The sequence below is a fragment of the Alosa alosa genome, chromosome 20, assembly GCF_017589495.1.
Source record: "Alosa alosa isolate M-15738 ecotype Scorff River chromosome 20, AALO_Geno_1.1, whole genome shotgun sequence".
Lineage (NCBI taxonomy): Eukaryota > Metazoa > Chordata > Actinopteri > Clupeiformes > Clupeidae > Alosa > Alosa alosa.
The window spans coordinates 30,701,530-30,713,230 of record NC_063208.1 but is presented as its reverse complement, the minus strand read 5'-3'; the positions used below and the strand labels follow the sequence as shown (position 1 = coordinate 30,713,230).

General features: G+C 39.5%; 1 protein-coding gene across 1 annotated transcript in view; it reads left to right on the top strand.

Annotated features, from left to right (window-relative positions):
• Positions 1-1,020: 1,020 nt before the first annotated feature.
• LOC125285009 (transmembrane protein 164) overlaps positions 1,021-11,701 on the top strand; it is a 35,594-nt gene continuing 24,913 nt past the window's right edge. Inside the window, exons 1-3 of the mRNA XM_048229191.1 lie at positions 1,021-1,080; positions 1,642-1,720; positions 10,378-10,478. Coding sequence (XP_048085148.1) covers positions 1,021-1,080; positions 1,642-1,720; positions 10,378-10,478 — 240 coding nt within the window. The remainder of the gene's footprint in view (positions 1,081-1,641; positions 1,721-10,377; positions 10,479-11,701) is intronic.

Below are 11,701 nucleotides of genomic sequence, written 5' to 3'. Positions count from 1 at the left end.
CCGCTAACCTTTCTCTTCTCTTCCATGTGTAAAACAGCAAGGAACCTCGCAAATCCTTCGACTGTCAAAAATCCTGTAGTTTTCCTCGAACTTGCTTGCTTTTAGGGTCATGCCATTAGACGAGGGGCCACTCGTTTATCCCCCTATATTTCTGTAAATAGACTTAACCTTTAATCGGTTTATTGGATAAATGCATTCCCCATTCCCAGGAGGCTTTGCACCATTCTATGTTAATTTAAGAACAAACGGAACACTTTACTTGACAGTATCGACTCTAACCCTAATCCTAATCCTACCCCTAACTTGTTATGACAAAAAACCGAATGACACTTAATGACAGAAGCGTTATGTCATAAACGTTTATGACTTGTTTATGATCACGTTCATGACAGTGTCATGTCACTCTTATGTCGATACTGTCAAGTAAAGTGTAACTGAACAAACAAACAAATTAAATTGCTGTTTTTTTTATTTGTGACCAAAGTTCTGTAACACTTGATTAAGAAAAACTAAATTAAGATTGGCTACACAAAAATTAGGTTAATGGGAGAGATGGGTGTACAGGGTAACCATGACTGAGATGTAGAGTGAGTGAGTGAGTGGTATAAATATTGGTTGGACTTCTCTTTTATTCAAATATTGGGGATCTTGGAGATTTTCGCGGAGAATTTAAGAAAAGTCATTAATTTCAATGAACATAAGGCTGGCCGCGTACGTTTCACGGCCGCTTTGAACAATCTATGGGCCGGCCCGCGCCGCACAAATTTATTGGCCGGCCAACCGGGAAAACTCCCGATTTTCCCGATTGCACTCCGCCCCCGGTTGTGTCTGTATAACTGACCCACCCGGAGGATTTACTGCCAGTCTGGAGAGCACTGGAAGCACAGAACAGTCTGAAGTCATGAGCGATCTTGCAGATCAGCAGCTCGGTGGATTTTAACAGCGACAGTTAGTTGTTTTGTGAGATCGTTGTTATCAGAGTTCCTTAACTTTACGCAATCCAGACTCCAGGAAGCTAGCATGGCACCTCTCAGGTCGGCAGCAGCTCAGTGGTCGTGGCAGCTGCAGATCTCTCACAGAGTAGGTTCACGGCTGCCCTAAGCAATCTCTCTGATCAGACATTGTAAGTGCAGTGTTGTTCACGGATGGATGGATGGTAGTTATGGCAAGCTCTTCAGCCCAGTGGAATAACATTAAAACTTGACGTTAACGTTACGGTATCAGCCAACTTGTAAGCAGAAAAAAAGGACTAAGAATAACACAAAAACTATCGAAAACAACATTAATAAAGAGATAATACAAGTAAACATAAATAAGTAAAAAGGACATAAAATCACAAAATTATAAAAACAAACAAAAACAGGAAGAACGGCATGTTTCGGCCAGGCTACTCATAAAATAAACTGAAATATTGTGAAAATATTCCTAAATTAACTAAAGAAAATAAACTTGTGAAATTGCTCTCTATTAAAAAAATACAAAGTAATGTATTGCAATTTGTTCTCCATACAGTACATGTAGCTATTTTTTATTGACCATTAGAAAGACATTTTGTAAAGAAAAAATGTGACACAAAATGTCATGATTTCGATTAAAGTTTGTCAAGACATCACTGACTGTAGTTTTTTTTTTCTCTTACAGTTACCTTTTGAAAAGGAGATTTACTACATTCAGCACTCCATGCTTTACTTGGTACCCATTTATCTCTTCAGGAAAGGGGGTGAGCTGACCATGAATCTGCCTAACTCTACTATCTCACCCTTATAATCTTTTGTAGGAAGTTCAACCCTGTTTTAGTACATTAGATTGTATTGTTAACTGGCAGAAAGCACATGCTTCACCTCTCTTGAATTGAAGATCCTAGGCACTGTTTCTTTCATTTGTTTCAGACATTGTTCATCATATTGGGACCCCAAACTTTGTACCAAGGAATAACGACCGCTGAAGTGTCCTGTTATATGAAATCACACTACTGGATAGGGCAGAGGCAATTATCCATTGATTTCATGTAACAGGACACCCTGAAGGTCATGAACCTGTTTAGTTCAGTTTAAAAACTTTTTAGTTTGTAGTAGGCTGCTTCTTTCTTTAGTGTCAACTTGTTCAACTGTCAAGCCTTAATTCTTCAGTTTGCTAGGTTTTTCTGATTATATACTTCTAGCTTTCCACCTGAACAGTACCAGATTAAAATGTTACTTAACTATGTGATTCATCACACAGAATTGATACAGTGGCAAGAAAAGGTATGGGAACCCTTTGGAATTAGGTGGTTACCTGGCATGAATTGGTCATAAAATCTCATTCTGATTACTACAACTGTTTCCACGGCTGTTTTGATATTAATTGCATAATTAAATATAATTATGCAATTTTGTAATAAAATGAAACACAAAAAAATAATCCAGATAAGCTATCAAAAATCAGAGGGGGCACATACCCCTCTCCTTCATTGGCCATGACACTACTGCACTAGGGCTGTTGGAACAATTTTCAGTAGTCGAATATAAATGGAATTATAAAGTCAATACTAATCGAATGTTGAAATTACTATTATGAGTAAAGATGTCGTAAAGGCCCAAATTAAAAATCACTAGACAAAGAGCAGCCTGAGGGCACAGCTGGTAATGCTACACCCTGGCAAGATAGGTGACCAGTCAGAGGTCCACAGCCAAAGCAGACAAGAACTTGGGGAGAACCAGGACGATTGAAACACGGGACAAATGAAACATTCCAGTTTTCTCAGAGTGGTCAATACATAGAGCATGTCAACATCCACCTATCAGTCGAATATCTTTGTGTTATATCCTTTTATCACAGAGTTACAGACGATAAACAGTTTTTGATGGTTAAAAGTCAGTTTCATTAGTGGTTGAATTTTTTGATTATTAAGAAGTGTTTTTCTGAGGAGCCTCTCGCTGCAGCCTGCGGGAAGGCGGGGCTTGACTTCAAGCCCAGCCCACATCCAAGTCAGCCATGTTTTTTTGTATTACGTCACGCAGTTTAAAATTGCTGGCGGCGAGAGGGAGGGAGGCAGTCGGTAGAGAGAGCCAGGACTCGCAACGAGATTGGGCGAGCTGCTAGTGCTACATTCTACAAACCAGCAACTTACTGCAAAACACGTTTTATTGTGTAATTCAACACGTAAACTGTGGATTCAAACCAGTGCAGCAACTCGCAACAGCACCAACGTTTCCATAAGAACGCTGTTGTCACACTACTCATTCGTCAGATAGGAACTAGCTAGCTGGCTAGCTAGCCAGCAAAGTTAACCACCCAGATGGCAATAGGCTGCCGGCGGGCCACCGGTTTCGCTGTCGCCGGCGGACCGCTGAGTTTTTGCACATCGGTTCTACCGCGGTCCGCTGGGCTAACGAGCCTCAGATTTGACAACCTTTTCTTTATTCGTTTATACGGCGAACTGCCGGTGGCCTAACGTTACCATCGCGGGTTGCTGACAAGTAGCCTATCTACCGGTGGTCCGATAGCTGCTTGCAATCTGGGCAGTAGCCTATATTTGAGATGAGGATGTCGAGCTTGATCTAGCTGCTAACCGGTTAACGTTACACAATGCATGTTTCTGGTTCACCTGTTGTCAATAAAGCAAAATTGCCCCTTTGTAGGCTATTTGGTTGTAATGGAGAATTCTTGCTGTTAAACTGATAGTCCATGGTAATGAAACAACACACCATTCTACTTTTGAGTGCTAAATTAAATGAAATATGGCTCGTTTTCCGTTTGAACACATTGTCATCAATATTTAAAATGACCAATTTATGTGAATGTGCATGGTTTCAAAACCGGAAATCAAATGAACGAAAAAGTAGGCCTACACGAACCCAATTACAGTAACTAGCCTAGGCCTACATGAAAAATTCACTGTTGTTGCATGAAATGTAATTTGTGTTTAGCCTAAATAATCAGTTTCTATCATCTAATATGAAACAATATACTATATAATTCGCTACCGGGCTGTCGGCAGCAGGCCTAAAGCCAAAGCGTATGGGGAGTGACGTAGGCAAAGAAAACATGGCTGAGTTGGATGTGGGCGGGGCTTGATGTCAAGCCTCGCCTTCCCGCAGGCTGCAGCGAGCTGTACTTGGGGGTTTTTCTAGCCTAGAAATCTAGACGCACCCTAGGGGCAGTAAATTAAATTTGCTGCCAGGGCTAGTCTAGCAACTCTCCGTTGGCTTGTGAGCTCGAAAAATTAAACTTCTATCAGGCCAATCAAATCGTGTATATAGTCGTTAGGCGGGCTTAACATAATGATTGATGGCAGAGTTGCAACGGTTTGGCTTGAATCCTCTGCTACTTGAAAACAAAGAAGATGGATGTTGCTGTTGGCGAACAGTGTGACACGAGTTAAGCTTTTTTTAAGTTGGCAAAAGTTTGAACTAGCCAACTAGCTCCGCTGATGGGAAAACACATAGGACTCATAGCGCTGTCCTATTGCGTGCAGAGGGAATTTGAAAGACAACCGATTATCCCGCCCCTCGGACTGAGCGCTGAAGTCTGTGGGCATAAGTCTGTGGCGGGACGATTGAAACACTTGGAATTTGGATGTGTAGTGGCCTAACCCACGTATAGAACGCAGAATCCTACTAAATTTGAATAGACTTTTGACGAGTGACGATGCACTTTAGAATGTCATGATATGGCCCTTACTGTTCTAGCTATAAAAATGGCAGAATCATCCACAGTGCACGATATTTCCATAACTTTTGCCAATGAGTTCAAATAATGAAGCGAAAGCAAATCGCATTGAAGGCTATGCTAGGTTTTAGTAAGATGGGCTACACGCTTCGGGTTGACCGCAATAAGTTGTTAACAGACAAAGTAAATATTAATAACAGGCCAAATGTAAGCACTTTTTAACAAAATTAAACATACCAAAATATATATATATATATATATATATATATATATATATATATATATATATATATATATATATATATAACAAATATAAATTGATTATTAAAATAATAATGAATGAAATTCGAATGGGATTATAGAGGAAGATAGACAGCCCTACTGTACATGGCATACACTTATTGCTGGGAGATTCCATTGTCAGGCAAGAGGCCAAAATGTTTTTTGTTTATTTCCTAAGTAAAAGTAGCTCTAACAGACATGGCAAAACTTGTTTTATTATTTGAACTCCAGGTTTTCTAACGTCTGATTCAAATGAGCTTTTGTCAGTGTTGGGGAGTAATGGAATACATGTACCGGCGTTATGTATTCAGAATACAAATTATGAGTAACTGTATTCCGTTACAGTTACAATTTAGTTGGTATTTAGAATACAGTTACATTGTTGAAATCAATGGATTACATGACGATACTTCTGTTTCACAAGTTTATCCATTCTCTAAATAAATTAAGGCAACTCCCTGCATTTCTCAAAGCCCCAATATGAAAACGAAAAAAAAAAGCTATTTGCGTGATCAGTCACAATAGAGTCGGAAGAGAAGCAGCAGGTAGAGCTGGAGTTGGAACAGGCACAACAGAGCCAGGGCAGGAATGCGTTTCTGTCTTGGAAATTCAAACAGCATTTCACATTACAGAAAGAGAAGGGAGAACGAAATATAACTGTGTAGTGCAACCTCTGCTTGCCAGCACCAACCTCCTTTCAGCGTCCAAAGACTCCACCCCCAACCCAGTGGCGTAGCCACGGTGTGCTTGGAGCACCCAATTGTCGGCCTGGCACACCTAAAATATTTCCCACCAAATACATTCACGCTTACCATTACTTCGTCCGTTCTTATCATTCTGACCTGCCAAACTAACCATAATAGCTTATCCTAGTAGCCAGCTTTGATGAAATTGTTTCCATGTTTAAATCCAAGCCCCGCCGTCTTGCACAAGCCTCACATTGCACCCGTCAAAACGCAGCCAGTGTGCATTATGAATGTGCCATCGGAGACCCTGAAATTACAAAAAAATGACACAGCAAATTAAGAGTGAAGTAAGTTCTGGTAACTCCTGTTCCTCACTGATTGTAGTTCTTCATGTCAAAAGATATTTATCTAAGCATTAATAGCTTACTTCGGCCAATCGGTATTCAGTCTTTGCTAATCAATAAACAAAGCCTAGTTCACGTGTTGATTTGTAGATAGATAGATACTTTATTAATCCCCAAGGGGAAATTCAAGGTCCAAGTAGCTTAAGACACCACACACAACAACATAAACAGGATGATAAAATAACAAATCAACATGACTAAAAAGAACAGTAGACCTACTGCAGACATAGTAGACTTAAAATAGCTTATGGCATATTTTTTTCTGATTAGATCTACATTTAAGTTTTAAAATGAATTATGGTGCAGCCTCTGAAAGTGAATTATTCTTGCGAGTAGCATATTTTAACATGGTTTTCTTATTATTAGGCCTATGTGATCACGTTAATTTTGAGAGCACTGATAGGCTATACATTATAGTGTTTACATTTCCAGGTAATTGCGTCCCACCTGTCATATCTCTGCGCCCCTCACTTTTACTGGGTTGAGGCCACCTAAAATCTCACCGGCACACCTTAATTATAATTTCTAGCTATGCTCCTGCTCCAACCTGAAGAAGCATCTTAAAGTATGTTTTTTTTTAATTAGCCAGGGTAATCGTCAGCTGTAGTTTTACTGGTCACGTTGCTATTTTATAGTTGTATCAAGTTTAAGTTTAAGTTCAAGTTCAATTTATTTCTTTGTCCCAAATGGGCAATTTGATTGCAGACAGGATCACATACCACACGACATACCACACACAATACAATACAGACAGATATGCACAAAATAATAATTTAGTTGTGATAAATAGGTCTGACAATGCCTAAAAAGTCAGTAAAAACAAGATAAAAACTTCATTAAATAAACTAAACTAAATGGACAAATCTATCTTTTCCTGTTGTGTGCATTCAGTACTTGGATAGAAAAGGGGATGAAGGAATTTTTGTACCTCTGCTTAAAAGCAATAGGAGTTTTAAAACGCAAGCCAGATGGCAGCAGCACGTATTCAGAATACAGGGGATGGCCTGTCTTGATATATTTGTATCGCTTTGTTGAACACCTGCTTATTAAAATATTCGGTGAGACTAACAAACTTCACTCCCACTATCTTACTGGCCATATTTACAATCTTGGAAAGTGCATTTTTGTCTCTGATGGTGACATTTCCATACCAGCAGATAATGGAGAATGTGAGGATTGACTCAATAAAAGCTTTGTAAAACAATGCCATCAATGTTTTGTCCACCTGAAACTTAGCCAGTTTCCTAAGTGCAGAGAGTCTTTGTTGCCCTCTCTTGCACACCGAGGTGGTGTTCAGGTCGAATTTAAGCCGGTCATTAATCAAGGTGCCTAGGTACTTGTAAGATGATACAATTTCAACATCTTGATCATTGATGACACTGTGCTTTGGAGCAGGGGGAAGGCGTCTGAAATCTATGGACATGTCCTTGGTTTTACTGATGTTCAGATGCAAAAAAGCATCTTCACACCATGACACAAATTCATTGATAACAGGGCCATGCTCATTCTCATGGGAATTCAGGAGACTGACAATTACAGAGTCATCTGCAAATTTTAGAATGTGCCTGTTGTCATACTGGCTGCGGCAGTCATTGGTGTACAGTATGTACAACAGGGGGGAGAGGACACACCCCTGAGGTGAGCCTGTGGATGATGTTAGGCCACTGGACAGTACTTTATTTACCCTCACTCTCTGAACTCTCTGCGTGAGGAAATCAAGTAGCCAACCAGTCAGGCTTGGGTCAAGGCTAAAGTTGTTCAGTAGTTTCTCAATCAGTAGGTGGGGTTGGATGGTGCTAAATGCCGAGGAGAAATCTACAAAGAGCAACATTGCATGATTCCCACTTTCCTCCAGGTGTTTATAGAGAAGATTTAGTAGAGTGATGGTAGCATCCTGCACCCCCTCTTGGCCCTATAGGCAAACTGGGAAGGATCCAAGAGAGGGTTGCACCTTGATTAGGAGCTCAGCTTTAATCAGCTTCTCTAAGGATTTTGCAATAAGAGATGTGAGGGCAACCGGCCTGAAATTATTTAGGATTCGGGGCCGACTGACCTTAGCAACAGGCACCACTACAGACTGCTTCCATAGAGATGGCACCCTCTGCAAGGAGAGTGACAAACTGAATATGTGATGGAAGATGGGGCCTAACTGTTCAGCACACACTTCTAACATGCGGCCACTGATGTTATCTGGGCCAGGGCTTTTCTTTGGATTGCAGTATTTGAAACACCTAACAACACTATGCTCATTAAAACAAGGGATAAATGGGGGGGGCAGAAGACTCTTCTTGAGTTCAGAATGTCTGTTACTGAAGTCATGTGTGTCGAATCTGACATAGAACCTGTTAAGATCCTCTGCCAGTCCTGGGTCAGCTATGCTGTTCAATTCTAACTTCCCCTTTCCCCTTTCTTTAAGCCCTACTATAGTCTTCATACTATCCCAGGCTGTACCCAGGTTGTTCTTTTTCAGTTGTGTTTCTAGTTTATCTTTATACTTTAGTTTGCCCACCCTGATTTCTCGTTTTAGACCCCTAAGAGACTTGGTAACCTATGGTTTACTGTTGGGGTAAACTTTTAAGGCCTTAGTTGGGATGACAATATCCTCACAGTAAGCCACCCAACTACTGATAACATCCATTAATTCATCAATATCAGAGCATGAGTCCTTAAACATATCCCAATCTGTGCAGTCCAGGCACCCCTGAAGAGAAAGACAAGCATCCTCCGACCAGTCCTTAATGTACACAGTCTGTTGCTTGCCTCTCTTAAGAGCAGTTTGATATGAGGGGATGAGGTGTACACAGTTGTGATCAGATAAGCCTAAAGGTGGGAGAGGGATGGACTTGAATGCATTTTTCACTGAACAATAACATAGGTCCAATGTTTTATTTTGTCTAGTGGGGCATGTAACATATTGATGGAAGTCCCTGAGAGTTTTAGACAAAGGTAAGGTACCTGATTAGTTGACGTGTGACTACATTCAGACAGTTGGAACAGAAGAACACACCAGAATAGGCCTGTTTAGTAAGCATGATTTGATGGCCACATTCCTACACTTGTAAAATGCAATTTAATGTGGAAGTAATCCAGCATTCAAAATACGTTACTCAGATTGAGTAATGTAACGGAATACGTTACAAATGACATTTTTGGGCATGTATTCTGTAACAGAATACGTTTTGAAAGTATCCTTCCCAACACTGGCTTTTGTTGAAGCCATTAGCCTTGGGGGTCACATACTTCTTCCAACTGAGTTTATGAAGGTTTGAACTATAAACAAGATTAAATAATTTGTGTGTTATCAGTGAAAACAGATTGTGCATGCTAATATTTTAAAACAAAGGCTCTGTTCGAAATGGTAAAAACTGCTGCCTTTTTAGATATCTAACTGGGGAGCAATGCAGCAAGTGCGGTTCACACTTCATGCTCCCTATCACCCATAATCCTTTGTGGCAATGTTTGAAACAGCTGTGAAAAGTAAACAAAGATGGTGGATGACATGGTAATCTGTTTAAATGTGATTTGTGTGACATTATTTTGCATAGATTTGTAGATTTGACGTGAGAAATAAACCCTTTACTATCTGATTATACCATTTTTGTAACCATTGATAGTGTGTGGTCTGATATATGTGCCGCCCGTCAAACTAATGTCTACCATTAGCCTGCTAGCTTATGTAAGCTACTTTAGTTTAACATTCTGGCTTTTGCTAACGTCATACGGTAGTGTTAACCAACGATTCTAGAGTGCTACGCTCATTTTTAAAAGATGCGTTCAATTCAAAGTCATGTCTAGTGAGACGGCTCTCTATTTAGGGAGGGTGGCAACAGGCAGCTGTCTTCCGTTTCGAACAGAGCCAAAAATCCCTTAATGTAGGTAATTTCTAAGGGTTCACTTGCTTTTTATTGCCACTGAAAATCTCACCTTGAGTTCCACTGGTATATTAAACCTAGTTTTACTATTACTACTGATCCTAATTATGTCTGCTACTAGACACAGGCATGATATGAATAAACAAAGGAAAGGATATTTAATTGTTCAGATGCAAGGTCAATGGTGTGCTCAATCCTCTCCTTTTTTTGTTCTTTTGTTTTGGGTGCTTTTTATCACAAAAATTACATGTCTTACATGGACCAGTTAAAAAAAGCATTTTTAACTGGTCCATGTAGGACATGTTGTTTTGTAATAAAGCCATCTTAATTAAGGAGTGCCTTGGTCATCAGACAATTTTTTTTTTTCTATTTTCGATCAAAGGATATTGTATGTTTGAGCTTGCATTTCAATTTTCAATGACTTCACAACAATTTCTTACCAAATGGTTTCACTCCCTCTATTTTTATGTTTTTCTATGACAGGTGTGTATACACCTGAACCTCTTGGAGATATGTGGTGGGCTCTCTTATCAACTGGCATCTTGTTCCTTTACCACTTTGTGTTTCTACAAGGCCTTGGAATGGTATGGAATCCTCTTATACCCCTTTAAGCTCACTGCTTTTGTGCACAGATTTAGGAACAATCATGGGACCATTATATTAAAATTAGTAATTTATCAAACACTTTTTATGCAAAGCGACTTAAAAACAGTTGACTAAAGCAGTGTTTTTCAACCTTTTTTGTGCCACGGCACACTTTTGACACTTAAAATGTCCCACGGCACTCTAACATCCTGTGTGAAGAAAAAATAAACATACCATAGCCTAAAATGTCAAATAATACAGAGATATGGCCTTATTATGGCTTCTATGCAAGACCTGCTCAATAAAACAAGCGCCCTCTGTTTCATTTGTAGGTGACTATATCTAATTTAATTGTTGTTATGAACTGGATATGTGATGATTCTGTGAATACTGGGGCCCCTGTTGTACAATGCCTGCATACCACAAATAGTGCAAATATATATATAAGTAATTTTCTGCGGCACACCTGCTGATCTCTCACGGCACACTATTGTGCCTCGGCACAGTGGTTAAAAAACACTGGACTAAAGTGCTGTAGAAAAAAATAATAATATAAATAGTAATACAATACAATAAATAGTAATACATAAAATAATAATAATAGTAATAACAATACAAAGTAGATCCTAATTTAAAATAATAGTGATAAATGAAGCAGTTGTCAAAACAACAATAAATCAGCAAACAGAAAACAGGATCAAGGACAATAAGAAATGAAATAAAAGGTAATAAATTATTGTGGTGGGGTGGTGTGAGGGTGGTGGCAAAAGTGGGGGGTTAAAAGCTATAGAGTAGAAATAGGCTTTGAGATGGGATTTGAAAATGTTTAGAGAAGGGACCTGTCTAATCAGCAGCAGCAAAAGCATGCTTGACTGTAGTGTCAAGAATAGGCTTTTTAATCAGAGGCTGTACTGTAGCATGCAATACAATACCTGTCATAAGGCTGCTACTAATGTTAATGATACTTAATGGATATGAGGCCCAGTATCAACAAAAATGTCTTTAAAAAGCTTGAGTGAAAGAGACTGGTTCAGACTGACTCAAGGTAGCTGGGCAGATGGCAGTCATAGAAGGGTCATAGGAGGGGCTGAGATGGAAGCTCTAAATAGTGGTAATTTTGTCAACAAAGAAATGTAAGAATTTATCTCATGTATCTGAGGAAATATCAAGACTGCTAGATTGAGGGGTGTTCAGAACAGAGTTAATAGTTCTAAAGAGTGCA